The sequence below is a fragment of the Oncorhynchus masou genome, chromosome 20, assembly GCF_036934945.1.
Source record: "Oncorhynchus masou masou isolate Uvic2021 chromosome 20, UVic_Omas_1.1, whole genome shotgun sequence".
In the NCBI taxonomy this organism is placed as follows: domain Eukaryota; kingdom Metazoa; phylum Chordata; class Actinopteri; order Salmoniformes; family Salmonidae; genus Oncorhynchus; species Oncorhynchus masou.
In genome coordinates this window covers 12263001-12280584 of record NC_088231.1, presented here as the reverse complement: position 1 = coordinate 12280584, position 17584 = coordinate 12263001, and the positions used below count along the sequence as shown (strand labels likewise).

General features: G+C 43.7%; 1 protein-coding gene across 3 annotated transcripts in view; it reads right to left on the bottom strand.

Annotated features, from left to right (window-relative positions):
• Positions 1–5688: 5688 nt before the first annotated feature.
• The window catches only part of LOC135506980 (neuronal membrane glycoprotein M6-a-like), a 76265-nt gene continuing 64369 nt past the window's right edge, over positions 5689–17584 (bottom strand). For 2 of the 3 annotated variants that reach the window (XM_064926425.1, XM_064926424.1), the window contains exons 3-7: positions 14404–14560; positions 12147–12300; positions 11636–11712; positions 10763–10828; positions 5689–8286 (exon numbers count right to left, since the gene is read on the bottom strand). In XM_064926425.1, the coding sequence (XP_064782497.1) occupies positions 8134–8286; positions 10763–10828; positions 11636–11712; positions 12147–12300; positions 14404–14560 (607 nt within the window). In that variant the 3' untranslated portion in view covers positions 5689–8133. Of the gene's footprint in view, positions 8935–10762; positions 10829–11635; positions 11713–12146; positions 12301–14403; positions 14561–17584 lie in introns of all 3 variants that reach the window. The other variant, XM_064926426.1, reaches the window with a different exon arrangement.

The window sequence follows — 17584 nt, the reverse complement described above, 5'->3', positions numbered from 1 at the left end:
TCATGTTTCCGCCATCTTCCTACTACTGAAAAGAATGATAACTAACCTGGTTTTTGATGAATATTTCTACTTCGTCAAGTTGGAGGCGCAGGACATACTGCTCACCCTGGTTCGTGCCCTAATCCCAGAGAGTCGGAAAAGAAAAAGGTGGCTTAAGAGAGGCCAACGTGCGGGCACCCTGATGAGTTCATAAACAGATTCTACGCTCCGTTCTATTGGCAAATGTACAATCATGAGAGAACAAACTGGACAAGCTCTGTTTGAGACTATCCTATCAACGGGACCTGAACAACTTTAACATATCCTATGTTACTCTGAGTCGTGCCTGAACAAGGACATAATATACATCTTGCTAGATGTTCTATGCATCGGCAGTACAGAACGGCAGAGATGGGTAATGCTCAAGGGGGGAGGTGAGCGTCTCTTTGACTTAGAATACCTCATGAGAAGCTTTAGATCATACTATTGACCAAGAGGGTTTTAATCTATATTTATTGTAGCCGCCTATTTAGCACCACAAACCGATGCTGGCACGAACAAGAAATGGACAAGAAAATGGACAAGTGGACAAGAAAATGGACAAGAAAATGCTCATCCAGAGGCGTCACTCCTAGTGGCCAGTGATTTTAACGCAGGGAAACTGAAATCTGTCTTACCCTAATCACTACAGCCAAAAAAGCTATACATCACCTTTACTCTCCCTCACCCTCCATTTGGAAAATCTGACCATAACTATATCCACTTGATTCCTGCTTACAAGCAAAAACTCAAACAGGAAGTACCAGTGACACACGGAAGTGGTCCGATGAAGTGGCTACTAAGCTACAGGTTCGCTAGCACAGACTGGAATATGTTCCGGGATTCATTGGAAACTGTTTATGATATTATTGAGACAAAGCCACCTCTGCATAATTCATGACACGAGGGAGCGAGATAAGGGGATGAGGCGTGCGAATCAGTCCCGTGTGATGCTTTTATCATAACAGACCGTGTGTGTGTGTGTGTGTGTGTGTGTGTGTGTGTGTTCATGCCTGCATATACAGAAGGGAATTGGCGATTGGAGTTGACAGCAGAGTGGATTATATCTGCTCTGCCTGGGTATTGCTGCTCTACTGCTTCACTGAAACACTACCATCGGGATACGCTTTGTATTCAGCTCCGGTGTTAAGTCGACACCGGCTGCTGGAGGCAAGCACACGTGACAAAATCAATGTTGTTTCTCTCTCCCTACACTTCCTCAAGGTCGTGTCTTTACTCAGCAGTGAACACAATACAATACTTAGCCCCTATCATCACTGACTGATAGGGAGCCTGAAGAATGTACGCTCTTCTATTTTCAGTCCGGAGACCAGACACTTCTGACCCTGAGCGAAGTAACAAACTTTCATCACTCAAAGATTGCATCTGAAATGGCACCCTATTTCCTGTATAGTGCACCACTTTTGACAAGACGGCCCTGGTTCAAAGTAGTGCACTATATAGGGGGCTTGTCTACTTAATATTTTCTATTTTGAGACCAGGCAATTCTGGTCGTCAGCAGAGACACTGTTCTGTCACACTGACTAGCATTTGAATGGAACCCTCACTCAAAGGTAGAGGCTATTGAGGCCATAGAGACATACTGTACACTATAAAATGCTTCATTGGCACATAGGGATGTCTGTCTCAGGCCATTCTAAAGGTTTGATGACTCTGAGCCTTCTTGTCGCTGTTGATGACCTTTGAGGATACTTTCTTTTTTTGTCTTCTACATTCCTTCACATTTTCTTCTTTGTTATGATTGACAGTTCAGCCTGCTTTTGGTAGGTGACAGCACCTCAGACGAGAGGCAGCAACAACTTCAGCTATGTTCACCATGCTTTCCGTCTGAACATAGATCTGTGCCCCAGCAAATGTCAATGTAAGTGCCCACCCTCCCTCTCCAGTGTATTGAACGTGAACAGCAGTAAGCACTCTACCCTCCCTTTAGTTTTCAAAGTGACCCAACACATAGCCAGACACCACGGGGGAGAAAAGCATAGCAGTACTATGCATGTCCTTAAACCACCCTTTGACCTCAAACTCCAGTCACTATGGAGCTCTCTATGATTTCAGCACTCTCCTGTGAAACAAGATGGCACACCTGTCAAAACATAACAAACTCAGCGCGGTAATGCAGTCAAATGTCTAACCTGTACATGCAACCAGACAGCTGTGGAAGCTACTTTACATTCAACAGCAACACAAATGATGACTGTGGAAGAACTGAAGATGAAGAAGAAAAGCATCTGATTTTCTATAATTCTTTTTAACCTTCCTACCTACAGTACTGGGGCTGGTTAGGATTGTTACGGAGGTCAGCGGCGCTGCACGGGGCAGAATAGTATACATGTTGAGGCCGGGTGCTATTCTTAAATCGCTCAGGAATGAAGCTGAACTTTTGGGATGCTTGACCTATGGCACGTTTGTGTTACTTTTCACATCGATACTTTTCACATTGAGTCCCAGTATGCCTTGACTCAGAGTGAATTTAGCAATACATTGGGGCAGTACACTGTGGTACACCTACTGTGCTATTCTACCTGCATTCCTGTCCATCTCTCCATCCCCTGATGTCTCCCTAATGATGAGCGGGTGGAGAACAGTAGCACTGAAGAGTGGCACTGAACACACACACACGCACAGAGACAGACGGACGGACGGACGGACAGACAGACAGACAGACGTGCACACACACACATTACCATTCACAGTCACATCTCTTAAAACATCCATTTATCCCAAAAGCTCCTGCTCCAAAACTGGCCAATGAAAGCTCATGCTCATAATTCATGCAATAAAAGGAGGGCTTAGGCTTCCATTTATTTCCTGAATAGTTTCATTAGGTTTCAATGCATCACTGTCAGTAGTGATAGAGTGTGTTTGGAAGCGTGTCTTTTGGTGCTTCGCCAGAGCCACCCAGATCAATTGTTCATCGACAGTTGAGACGAGCTTTCATTGTTCAGAGAAGTCAAGTCTTACACAGGCTGTTACTGCCACCAACTGGTTAGAGCTATTATTGCACACACTTTCTGTCATCCACAAAACAATTGTCAGCATCAACTAGCTGTTGTTGTTCTTACTCACGAACACAAGACAACACTGAAAACCAAGTTTCCAAAGGAGACAACAATAAAAGTTCTACATTATAAACTGGGGGAACTAACTTAAGTCTCTGCAGTCTCCAGTCTGTGATCTCATCCATTGGTTCCCCAAGGTATTGTTCAGTAGATGGTCCTGGCAGGTCTGGGTTGTATCCAGTTGCCAGGTCATATTAGTTTCCTCACCAGCTAGCTACAGATTTTAACACCAGATAATGTGATTTAACAATTTTTTGGGGTAACCATTATACTGGGAGTTACATGCTTGCCTATACAAAATGTCGGCAGAGATTTTTCAACAAAGCTGGTTGGTATTTTCGATACTATCTTTGTCCTCAATTTGTGGAAACTAGAGTCTCGAAATGTCCATGTCCAGTTGCAGGGGTCAGTTTGAATTTAGAAAATGCTCAGTTATTAAAATAAATGTTTTTCCCTACATGAAGCAACTCAACAACGTGTATGCTGCCATCTTGTCTTTTTGTAATCTTCTCTAATTGATTGAGACAGGTGGGTCCACCCCAAAGTGCTGCATGTCATGATGACAGACACCTGTCTCGATCAATGAGAGAAGAGCAGTTGTTGTGGTTAAGTGCTTTGCTCAAGTGCACAAATGCAGGCATCTAGGATTTGATATCAGTTGCTAGCTCACTTCTGCAGACTAACAGACCCAAGACTTAAACTGGCAACCACACATCTTTGCCCTCAGAACAGCCTCAATTCGGTGGGGAATGGCCTCTACAAGGTGTCAAAAGTGTTCCACAGGGATGCTGGCCCATGTTGACTCCAATGCTTCCCACTGTTATGTGAAGTTGGCTGGATGTCCTTCGGGTGGTAGACCATTCTTGATACACACAGGAAACTGCTGAGCGTGAAAAACCCAACAGAATTGTAGACCTATTAAACATGGATACCTTCACTCCCCTGTAAGACCTATTAAACATGGATACCTTCACTCCCCTTTAAGACCTACTAAACATGGATACCTTCACTCCCCTGTAAGACCTACTAAACATGGATACCTTCACTCCCCTGTAAGACCTATTAAACATGGATACCTTCACTCCCCTGTAAGACCTATTAAACACGGATACCTTCACTCCGCTTTAAGACCTATTAAACGCGGATACCTTCACTCCCCTTTAAGACCTACTAAACATGGATATCTTCACTCCCCTGTAAGACCTACTAAACATGGATACCTTCACTCCCCTGTAAGACCTATTAAACATGGATACCTTCACTCCCCTTTAAGACCTACTAAACATGGATACCTTCACTCCCCTGTAAGACCTATTAAACATGGATACCTTCACCACCACCAAACTGTTAAATGTGCTGAAGTCATGTTTGGAAATTAGGGGATAAGACACACACATGTACGTTACATGTCACATATGTCTGATTCAAAGGATGTGATCCTCTGGTATACACTGCAATGATCCCAAAATGGCACCCTAATCCCTAGTGCACTATTTTTGACTAGAGCCCTAGTGAAAAGTATTGCACTGTATAGGGAATAGGGTGCCATTTCAGACGCACACTCGGTCTAGCCTTTCTGTGACATGGTGAATGTCATCTAAGATGCTCTAGTCTATATCTGATCGAGGCTTGTTTCTCTTCGCACACTACCTTAAGGTCAGACTCTGGCTGTCTTTGATTGGCCCAAGGGCTTCAGTCTATCTGCTCAGGATGAGAAGTTCACCGGGGTTAGTTAAGAGTTTCCTGAACACGTTTTCATTTGGTACACTGTACAAATGTAATATGCTATTTAAATGCCACAGGTAAAGGTTAGCCAGTGTAGCGAGAGCATGCATAATGTTCCCCCAGGCCGGTGAATGTTTGTGATATGATATCATGCACTCTTCTTCAAGCCAAGTTATCTGGTATAGTGGGGTATAGTAAGGCCATTCTATTTGTGTGGATGGATGGAAACTGCCTTAGGTGATGTGTGTGTTTTGGACAGTCTTCAAACACACCTGCATTGCATAAATGGGTTCAGAAAGATATTTGCAAGAGCTATAACATCATCATCATTATGTAAGGTCCACTTTCTTCTTCTGCTAATAAGGTAAATCTATTTCTATTCCATGCACATTGCCAGAGGTGTGTATAAACGGAATCCTTGTAGGCATGTACATACCCACTGGGCAAAATCTGGTTGAATCGATGTTGTTTCCACATAATAAAATAAAAAAATGTGATGATGTTGAATCAACGTGGAAAACTGATTGGATTCGCAAAAAGTCATCAACGTAAGTCATCAAAGTAAGTCATCAAAGTAAGTCATCAACGTAAGTCATCAAAGTCATCAAAGTAAGTCATCAACGTAAGTCATCAACGTAAGGGAATTTACTCCTTTTTCACCCAACTCTAAACCTAAATCCAATGACATGGTAACGTGTTTTTGTTGATTTCACATTGAATTCAGGTAAATCAAAACTCAAATTCAGGTAAATCAGAAAATCAGAACTAGACGTTGAAGTGACGTGTGCCCAGTGGGTATACAGGTATATACATATACATATACAGCTCTGACATAAATACATAAATAAAGAAATGGACTCGGGGGTTTAATTATTAACAAGTACACAAGTGTATTTTATTTAACGCAAGCAAGTTTGTTCCTACAGTTAAAAAAAAAGCCACTGTTTAAGCCATTGGCACATGTACAAAACAGATCATGAAGAATCGTACAGCCTGCTACAAAGCATTCTTAGTGAAAGTACAAAAGACTAATATGGGAGGAGAAAGCGGAAAGCATTGTCAGGTTAATACTGAAGAAGTGAATACGCAACATCAGAACAAGTAGCATCTGTTTTATAAGACAGGGCTTTCAAAAAGGAATATGACAAACCAAAGGAGGAAGGGAAACAAAATAATTCACGACAACCTAATAGGCTATTTGTTTACGTAGCATAATACTGTTAGCGTAGGAACCGCAATGCTGCACATATAAGAAATCAGTTGACTCAGACAGTCCAAGCGTAAAAATGAGAAATGAAAATGATGAAGAGAGAGGATTTTTAAAAACTTTTTGAATCAGTTAAAAACTATTACCACTGAATGCATAACCATGCCACAAATAACACCTAGATTCACGGTTCTTTTTAACTAGATAATACAAGTCATTTTTTTCTTGGTTAATAACCAAACGTTGCATGACTACAGTACAGAGATTCAGCTTCAAATCCAAACGCACGTAACACCAAGAAAGAGCTCACGATGGTTGAATAAGTGCACCGAGACATTTTTGTTCTTTTTTTTAGCAACGGAATGATGAAACGCTGTACTGCAAAACTAGAGTAGTAGAAAGAGTTGAGACAAAGTTTGGTCCATACTCAAGAGTAATATGGTTTTAATGTTTTATTGACATTTCATGTTTTTTAGTATAGCTTCACAGACAGTCAGGGTTTGGGTCAGTTTTTTTTTCAATTCAGTAAATTCTGCAAAAATGTCCGTTTATTTCCTGAATTGACAGGACATAAATGGAATTGAACCCAACCCTGCAGACGGTTCAGTTATCTCTCAATGTGATGTTCAACTTTTTCCACGTGTAGCAATACGGCCGTTTCAGGCCTAAAGCTTGTTCATCCGCTTGCCGTCTAGATTCTGTTACCATATTTATTTCACTGGTATCTCTGAAATGGACGTTCACAAGAATATCACCAAACTTTGACCAATGAAATGAATGACCTGAAATTGAAGTGTCTCACATATATGTATATATTTATATACCGTAGATATATATACAGAGCAGAATACTGACAAAAAAAAACATCTCGTATTTTTTCTTCTAATAACTTGCATTTAAAAAGTTGAAGATTAAAACATATACAAATGAAACCTGTAAAATGTTATTTTGCATGTGAGTTATGGCTTGTGATGAATGAGAAAAGTGGTTTTCTACAGAGTTTCCCCCACGGCAAGATCCTGAAAGGCCATTCTAATCAGATGAATTTCTACGTCATGTCATTCCCACAAGCCTCTTCTTCTTCCTCCTTATACTACATATCATCATCATCATCTTCATCACTCTACTGACTAGCCACTCAAACAACTGTTTTCTTTTCACAGTTTCAGAACACTATTATTATTGACAGACAATTTCAATGACTAGGCTACTCAACAAAGCTAGCATATGTTTCTGACAGGCCAAGCTACAGTTATAGCAATATGTAAAAAGTCACTTGAAGGTACTTTGTTCTGTTTGAGAATCCCTGGCACTCCCAACCAATAAAGAATTTTCTAAAAAAAAAGATTCTGTACATAGTTTTTATACCGGCGATGCTTCCTGTTGCGGAAGCTTATTATGCTGTAATTGACCTGTAAATGATACAAGTTCGGTCCCATTTTGGTCTTGTTAAGTGGATATGTTGAAATAAAAATGGATGTTAAAACCTATGTATGATTGGAGCTCCGTTGGATGACGAGTGTTTAGGAACGTATAAATATAAATTACGCGTAAATGTGAATTAAAAAGCGATAAAAACTCAACAGCCCCCAGCCCGACCGCTCCTAAAACCAAACATAAATAAATGGAAGCACTATATCTCGACGTCGAGATATAGAACAACATGGTAAAAAGCAATGACACATTGTAAAAAGATGTGCTACTACTAATATACAAAATGCAAAGGGGGAAAAGAAGAGGGGAAGAGGTAGAAGAGGAGAAAGAGGAGAAAGACGAGGGTATGAGAAGAAGAAACAGAGGAGTAAAGAGGAGGAGAAATACAAAGGAAATCTCAATACAGGAAAGAAGGGTTGGTCAGAGAAGACGCACGGTATCCCGTAGGAACGCCTCATCACACCCGTAAGCTTAGTGGAGTCGAAACCACCCACAACACGACACCACCCCCCCCCCCCCCCCTTACACTTGTGCCCCTACGAACATAAACACCAGACATTGAATAGCTTGTGTGGTTTCTGTGTGTGTTCTGCTGCGTGTGTGTCATGGACGTGTGTGTGTGTGTCGGAGAGGGAGGGAAGGATAGGGGGACGGGACGGGTCGTGTGCTTTAGGTGTAGGCATTGAGACGCTCTTTAGAGCGAGTGGAGTGGATGTCGTGGAGCTCTTGCTCCTCCTTGGACTTGATGTCCTCGTACTTCTGCATCCGACACGCGTCCTTCACGTAGGCCCAGTTAGCAGACAGTACCATTAGGTAGTGGACCTGTATTAGAGGGACACATGGGTTACAGGGATGTTAGTGGGGGGATTGTTAATGAATTAGGCTGAAACATAGTTAGTTAGATGATTAGACAAAGCTGTAACCAAAAACTCAAAGCAGGTCGTTTAGTGGCACTGTGCCTTCACTGGTTTCAAACCGAAAACAAACCAACCAAACTTTAAGGGATGGATTAGTTGATCAACCTTATTCTTTAGTGAGCTCTGTGTCTATTACGGCTGTGTCAGCAGTTGTGCTAGTCAGGTGAACGGGGCGTGACAGGAGAGCCCGGTTATCAATATACCCACGATAGCAACCAGAGGGGCTTGGTTATTATGATCAGTGGTGCCAGCAAAGCATATTTTAGTTAATAATAACAGAATCATGTGACGTGACTGATGACAGAGCTGGCGATGCTTTGGGGGCGACCCCTAAGCTCCTAGGTTCAGAGTTCAGTTCGGCCATGTTGATATCGAGGCGGTCGGCTCCTCTCAGCTCCTGACGGCGTACAGTGATGTCACTGAGACCACTGAGGTCAGGGGTAAAGGTGATGGGCCAACCGATAGGCCCCCGTCAGAAGCGGGTGCAGTATTTGCCCAGACTCTGAGACGTCAGGAGGACATTGTTACGGATAAGGACCGTGGCAGCTGACGCCTGTTCCTCATCGGACCAGAGAGGAAGAGAAAAGGAGAGAAGCAGTTATTGGACTCTGAGTCGCGTTCATTAGGCACCAAATGGAAGAAGAAGGACTGAAACAGGTGGCGACTGCGTTGAGCGCCCGACCTAATATCCCTGATGTGTTTCTGCAGTAACTCTTTTCTCCACTGAGTGGCAGTGAAGTGTCAGTGATCAGCCAACCAGAGCATCTGCTGCAGAGGTTCTGAAGAAGTAGTTATGAGGTAATTAAATAAAGAAAAACACCTGCACGCCTCTGGTCCAGTGTATGACATGTATCTATTGATGATATTGTGTTGTAATGATGATGTGAAGATTAACATGCCTAACGAATTCCCTAAACTTGGGATAAATAGGTTATTATATTCTTTTGTTATATAATGACATGACCCAAACTCATCATGAATAAACAGACTCACCAAGATAGATCCAAGTTGGAGATACAGACAGTACTTCCTTCATACAATCTCACAATGATCTAAGATAATTTATCACAGAAAATATTGGACGAGAAGATGGTACATCAATACTGTCTATGCAAATTGATTTCTTACCTGTTTTCTAAACCTTAGCTCTCGGTGAGAACTAACACGAACACACTTCGGTGAGTCATCCCCTTGTGTATTACCATAGACATCCACTGGGTGGCCAAAGAGCACACAGTTGGACCACAGATACAGACTTTGTGTTGTGAAGAGCCACTCCCGCCCAAATTGATTACCATTTCATTTACTCTTGTCTTTTATAGTCCTCAGACAATGCAGCAACAAGGTCCTATTTTGTAGATTTAAAACATTACGTCATGGGTCTAAGGACTGGAAATGTATGACGTTGTTTATATTTTGTGCTAACAGGAAGCTGTTATGGACATATCTAGTTGATGACAACCAAACCATAAGAAACTGGTGTCATTGATGTTTCGACAAAACATTTCTCTGTTATTTTCACTGTGAACATATGTTTTGGTTTAAAAAGGAACTAGATACCGAATAACAGCCTTCATTAAATGTGTATCTTTCCACCCTGGCTACAGACGCAGCAGTCTTCTCCAGTGAAGATGGTTGCTCCAGTCCTCACCATCACTTAGCTGCTCTCAACAAGCCCCTTTCTTCTTCCCCAGTTTCCATGGCAACTGCACCCTGTGCTTCTCCATCGCTAGGGTAACACCTCCCTCTAATCAACAGCTCTCTCTCTCTCTCTCTCTCTCTCTCTCTGTCGCTATGTCTTACTCTGTGTCTCTCTCTCTCTCTCTCTCTCTCTCTCTCTCTCTCTCTCTCTCTCTCTCTCTCTCTCACTCTCTCTCACTCTCTCTCTCACTCTCTGTCGCTATGTCTTACTCTCTGTGTGTGTCTCTCTCTCTCTCTCACTCTCTCTCTCTCTCTCTCTCTCTCTCTCTCTCACTCTGTCACTATGTCTTACTCTCTGTGTCTCTCTCTCTCTCTCTCTCTCTCAATCACTCAATGTCTCTCTCTGTCTGTCTATCACTCGATCACTCTGTCTCTGTTTTGCACTTTCTCGATCTGCCTCGCTCTTAACACTGGGAGGACCTCATTCAAAGGCAGCAGCCTAAACAACAGTCAATTTTTCCTCCCGATTACCAATCTCTTGAATCCCTAGCAGCATAACCTTTGGTATGTCCCCACACAACAAGACAATCCTCTCCCACTGAGGTTTACCCTGCCTGCCTAGCTTTATGTGTTCAGACAGAGGGGAGGGAACAGAGTGGCGATGCTATCAACACACATTTAAGGACCAATAGGCAGGTCACTCAACCCTGAGGCATAAAGTAGAGCTGTCATTGTCTCACCATGGCGATGACTGCAGCTCCAGCCCCAGCCAGGGCACAGACGAACAAGTGGAACGTCATGTCCAGCTGAAAGACAATCAGACACAACACAGCTTTATTAGTCACCAGGAAATGGAGACAACTAACAACATCGGTGCTTGTTTTGTTGGTATTCAAAATGGGACGCAAAGCATCGTTCCAACTTGTCATGTCTGTGTTTACAATATTTCCAGGTCATGTTGAGATTAAAAAACCTAATCACAGAGCGGTTGCTTTGAGAGTGAGATAGGGCAAGACGTGTTAAGATTTGTCCCAGTGCAACATTAGCTCACTTTTTTAAAGGGAATTAAACGGAGGACAAAAGGATAAAGGAGGATAAATGTTCAACAAAAAGACAGGCTAATCTTTATTAATGCTAAGTTTTTTGTTCCCTTTCCACAAGAGGTTAAAGTTCATACCCCATAGAAATCTGGTAGCGCCACTACACTCATCACACTCACACAAACCACCATTTAAAAAGACAGAGGAACCCTATAGCAGTGTTCCCAATCCTAGTCCTGGGGTCTCAAAGGGGTGCACGTGTTGTGTTTTTGGACCTAACACTGACACACCTAACTCAAATCAAAGGCTTGACGATGAGTTGATTGGTTGAATCAAGTGTGTGAGCGTTAGGGCAAAAGCCAAAAAGTGCATTTTGTTCCCCAGAGCCAGGATCGGGAAACACTTTCCTAAAGCATTTATGATTTGAGAAAACTTATTCCAACTCTATGGACAGACAGCCTTCAATGTGAGAGAGGAGCCTAACCCCTGAGGTGCGGCGATCACTAAAGTTCACAGCCATCAGAACCTCGCCTCCCCCTTCATCCCTCCCCAGCCACACGCACACATCCTTACCTCGTTAGACTCACACATCTTAAAGAACTTCTCGGAGCCCGTGCACACCTTCCTCTCCTCCCCGATAGTTACCATGCCTGCGAGAGAAAACAACAATCCAGTTCACATTTACATTTCAAGTGACTTAGCTTGGCAGGCGCTTCGATCCACAGAGACCTAACAACAGCTACTGCGGCGAGTTACAACAAACACTCATGTTAAAGGGCTGTAAAATAGATCTCCTTCAGGAGCATTAAATAGCTGCAATGAAATGTAAAAAAATACTGATTGAATTGTGTGCCCGCGATGTGAGCAGACTAAACGACGCACTATTCAGTATAGTATGCTCTATAGGTCATCGTCTTGTCAGACATCTTATCCACATTCATGATAGAACACAAACAAACAAACAACTGGAAATAAACCAGCAAAGCCCTGGTTAACCACTGCCAGTGTCAGTGACTGTGTACGTATACTGTGAATGGCAACAGTGGTGTGAATGGATGGCGGCGCCACCCGGGACCGCCCTTACCAAACTGGCGCAGGTCCAGGCAGAGGTTGGCCCCCTCCACCACAGTGGTGTTCTGACAGATGGTCCAGATGTTGAAGTACATGAAGACGGGCAGCGAGGTGAAGGCTGTCACACCCAACCAGGCCAGGAAGAAGATATAGGTCAACATAATGAACTGCAGGAAGAAACGGAGGACACAAGAGGGAATGGTTCATCAGAGACAGAGGAAAAGTGAGAATGTTAGAGAAGAGCACAGAAGGAAATGAGGGAGGGGGTAAAGAGAGGGAAGAGAAGAGAGTGAGGAAGGAAGGAAGGAGGAGAAGGAAGAGAAGGACAGTCCATTAGAAAGAGAAGGAAGGAAGGAGGAGAAGGATGAGAAGGAGAAGGATAGTCCATTAGGAAGAGAGAGGGAGGGGAAGAGAGAGAGGAAGGATGAGAAGGAAGTGAAGGATGGTCCATTAGGAAGGAAGGTTCATTAGAAAGAGGAGGGAGGGAAAGAGAGAGAGGAAGGATGAGAAGGAAGTAAAGGATGGTCCATTAGAAAGAGAGAGGGAGGGAAAGAGAGAGGAAGGAGAAGAAGGAAGGTTCATTAGAAAGAGAGAGGGAGGGGAAGAGAGAGAGGAAGGAGGAGAAGGAAGTAAAGGATGGTCCATTAGAAAGAGAGAGGGAGGGAAAGAGAGAGGAAGGAGAAGGAAGGTTCATTAGAAAGAGAGAGGGAGGGAAAGAGAGAGAGGAAGGATGAGAAGGAAGAGAAGGATGGTCCATTAGAAAGAGAGAGGGAGGGGAAGAGAGAGAGGAAGGAGGAGAAGGAAGTAAAGGATGGTCCATTAGAAAGAGAGAGGGAGGGAAAGAGAGAGGAAGGAGAAGAAGGAAGGTTCATTAGAAAGAGAGAGGGAGGGAAAGAGAGAGGAAGGAGAAGAAGGAAGAGAAGGACGGTCCATTAGGAAGAGAGAGGGAGGGAAAGAGAGAGGAAGGAGAAGAAGGAGAAGAAGGAAGAGAAGGACGGTCCATTAGAAAGAGAGAGGGAGGGGGAGGAAGAGGAAGAGAAGGACGGTCCATTAGAAAGAGAGTCCATTAGGAAGAGAGGGGAGGGGAAGGAAGGAGGAAGAAGGAAGAGAAGGACGGTCCATTAGGAAGAAGAGGGAGGGAGGAGGAGGAGAGAGGAGAAGGACGGTCCATTAGGAAGAGAGAGGGAGGGGAAGAGAGGGAAGGAAGGAGGAGAAGGACGGTCCATTAGGAAAGAGAGGGAGGGAAGGGAAAGAGGAGAGGACGGTCCATTAGGAAGGAGGAGAAGGAAGAGAAGGACGGTCCATTAGAAAGAGAGAGGGAGGGAGGAAGAGGAGAGGAACGGTCCATTAGAAAGAGAGAGGGAGGGAAGAGGAAGGAGAGAAGGAAGAGAAGTCCGGTCCATTAGAAAGAGAGGGAGGGAAGAGAGAGAGGAGGATGAGAAGGAAGAGAAGGACGGTCCATTTAGAGAAGAAGAGAGGACGGTCCATTAGAAAGAGAGAGGGAGAAAGAGAGAGAGGAAGAGAAGGAAGAGAAGGACGGTCCATTAGAAAGAAGAGAGAGGGAGGGGAAGAAGAGGGAGGAAGGAGGAGAAGGACGGTCCATTAGGAAGAGAGAGGGAGGGGAAGAAAGAGAGGAAGGAGGAGAAGGACGGTCCATTAGGAAGAAGAGGGAGGGGAAGAAGGGAGGAAGGAGGAGAAGGACGGTCCATTAGGAAGAGAGAGGGAGGGGAAGTCCATTAGGAAGAGGAGGAAGGAGGAGAAGGACGGTCCATTAGGAAGAGAAGAGGGAGGGGAAGAAAGGGAGGAAGGAGGAGAAGGACGGTCCATTAGGAAGAGAGAGGGAGGGGAAGAAAGGGAGGAAGGAGGAGAAGGACGGTCCATTAGGAAGAGAGAGGGAGGGGAAGAAAGGGAGGAAGGAGGAGAAGGACGGTCCATTAGGAAGAGAGAGGGAGGGGAAGAAAGGGAGGAAGGAGGAGAAGGAAGTGAGGGATAGGCCCAATAGAGAGAGAGAGAGAAGATGACAGTTATAAGTCAGTAGAAGGCTGACTGGCTCATCAGCTGTCATTAGCATTGGGCCATAATTCAAAGAGACATCTTAAGCTGTAAATTCTCCATCACCAGATCTCTAATCCCGTCTCTCGTGTACTTCCTCCAGAAACATGTGTCCTAATTGTCTACCCTAATACTTATTATACCTATCCAACGCCTTCAGAAATAAAGGGAGCTGATAGGGCGCATAGGATAGGGGTTGATTTAAGTGTGTTTCTTACCCAGGCGGAGACGCACCGTCCGCAGGCGGTGATCTTGAAGTCTCCGTACAGGTCCCTGATGGCGCCGGTGGTGAAGAAGCCCTCCACCATCAGCAGGATGCCGTAGACGAAGAATGCCGCCGCCACGCCGTAGATGACATACTTCAAGATGTCAATCCTGCGGAGGAAGACAGAGAGACAGGAGCAGAGCGATGGGATCACTCAGTTGGTGTGGCTAGCACACCAAGACTAGCGGTTTCATTCCCAGGAACCATAGAACTAGGGATTAGAATACTAATGAAATATTCATTTAATAGGATCTCTATGACAGGAACTTACAAAGATCTATTTTTGGAATCAAAACATTGCTAAACAATACATGTGTGCATTGAGTGCGCAGACCATTTAGTACAGTACTTCACTATGACATGTTTTTAGGCCCAGCAGCCCCATTTGTAGTCCAAGTGCATTTGACTACAAATTATATTACTTCCAGCAGTGACAGACAGTATTCTGACTGTATACTGCAGTCAGTTTGCTTCCAGTCATTCTGCATTTTTCCCTTGCTTGGACTAGTGGATAAGCTCTCATTTAGCCAATGACTTGTGTGTTTAATTCTGTAGGGTTATGTAAAAAAGCTCTAATGTCCCAGAAAGAACCTGGGTAGGAAAGTTAGGGTTAGCTCCATCCCTCCAGGTTAGGAAAATATTTCGGAGATAGTATTAGACAAACACAATGGGTTGATTTCACAAGCTTTCCTCTGATAAAGATGATTTTATAGAGGTGTAAACCGTATTTGTTTTGTACCCTCAATGAATTTCACATCTAGTACGGCACACACCACATATTAGTGGCCTAGAAAGTGTATAGAAAGCCCAGTTACATCAGTATAGAAGGCCCAGTTACATCAGTATAAAATGCCCAGTTACATCAGTATAAAAAGCCCTGTTGTATCAGTATAGAAAGCCCAGTTACATCAGTATAGAAAGCCCCATTACATCAGTATAGAAAGCCCAGTTACATCAGTATAAAATGCCCAGTTACATCAGTATAGAAAGCCCTGTTGTATCAGTATAGAAAGCCCAGTTACATCAGTATAGAAAGCCCAGTTACATCAGTATAGAAAGCCCCATTACATCAGTATAGAAAGCCCAGTTACATCAGTATAAAATGCCCAGTTACATCAGTATAGAAAGCCCTGTTGTATCAGTATAGAAAGCCCAGTTACATCAGTATAGAAAGCCCAGTTACATCAGTATAGAAAGCCCCATTACATCAGTATAGAAAGCCCAGTTACATCAGTATAAAATGCCCAGTTACATCAGTATAAAAAGCCCTGTTGTATCAGTATAGAAAGCCCAGTTACATCAGTTAGGCCAGATCTACTGCTCATGTCACAATCTCCCACCATTTCCAACATCTAGTAGAAGCACACACACACACTTGCATTCACTAGCACACACCCCCTCCCTCCCTCCCTCCCTCTCGGCAGGTGGAGTTCCGGTGAGCAGGTGCCCCCGGACCAACCCAGAGTAATTTTAGAGGGCTTAAATCCCCCAACGGCCCCGTGCCAAGACATCACGCAGACGTACAAACACATACACACACACACACACACACACACACACACACACACACACACACACACACACACACACACACACACACACACACACACACACACACACACACACACATGATATTGGAATCCACACAGGAGTGGAAAAATCGATCTCCGTCAGTGTGCTGCGTCAGGGAAAAATCTCCCTCCCTCCCACTCAGACACATATTCATGATCAAACAACTGATAAATCCACCTGCCAAGGCAGTAGCTGCTCTTCCTGGGGTCCAGCAAAATGAAAGCAGTTTATACCATTTTAAAAACATTACAATACATTTACAGATTTCACAACACACTGTGTACCCTCAGGCCCCTACTCCACCACTACCACATATCTACAGTACAGAATCCATGTGTAGGTGTGTGTATAGTGTGTATGCTATCGTGTGTGTGTGTGTATGCAGGTGTCTGTGCCTATGTTTGTGTTGCTTCACAGTCCCCGTTGTTCCATAAGGTGCTTTTTATCTGTTTTTTAAATCTAATTTTACTCCTTGCGTCAGTTACTTGATGTGGAATAGAGTTCCATGTAGCCATGGCTCTATGTATTACTGTGCGCCTCCCATAATCTGTTCTGGACTTGGGGACCGTGAAGAGACCTCTGGTGGCATGTCTTGTGGGGTATGTGTAGGTGTCTGAGCTGTGTGACAGACCTCGGTGCATTCAACATCAATACCTCTTCTAAATACAAGTAGTGATGAAGTCAATCTCTCTTCCACTTTGAGCCAGGAGAGATTGATATGCATGTTATTAATATTAGCCCTCTGTGTACATCCAAGGGCCAGCCGTGCTTCCCTGTTCTGAGCCAATTGCAATTTTCCCAAGTCCTTTTTTGTGACACCTGAACACACGACTGAACAGTAGTCAGGTGCGACAAAACTAGAGCCTGTATGACCTGCCTTGTTGACAGTGTTGTTAAGAAGGCAGAACATCGCTTTATTATGGACAGACTTCTCCTCATCTTAGCTAATGTTGTATCAATGTGTTTTGACGGTTTACAATCCAGGGTTACTCCAAGCAGTTTAATCATCTCAACTTGCTCAATTCCCACATGATCCATTACAATATTTAGTTGAAGTTTAGGGTTTAGTGAATGATTTGTCCCAAATACAATGATTTTAGTTTAAGAAATACTTAGAACTAACTTATTCCTTGCCACCCACTCTGACACTAACACTTAACAAAGAGTTGCAGTCATTTCAGTCACTGTATAGTGAGACTCACCCGCACTTCAACAGTTCAGTACTGTTGTGTACTGTTATACTGTTATACTGTTATTCAGTACTGTTATACTGTTGTGTATACACTTACAAGACAGCTGTGCACCGCCAATGGTTAAACACTTCAGAACAAAGAAAGAGAAGGAAATGTTCCGTTAAGCAACTGTGACTCACTTCCAGTAGAAATCCCCAGGGACTGCTTGGGGGACATGTACATTTTACTATCTAGGCAGACCGAGGATACTGCGTCTCGATAAGATGTTAACTAGGCGTGCCAGTCATAGCACAGGTGAGATTGGAACCAATCCCTTTACAGTTACTGTAGCTTTCAAAATAGGGCACTTTTTGTATGTGAGGACACACA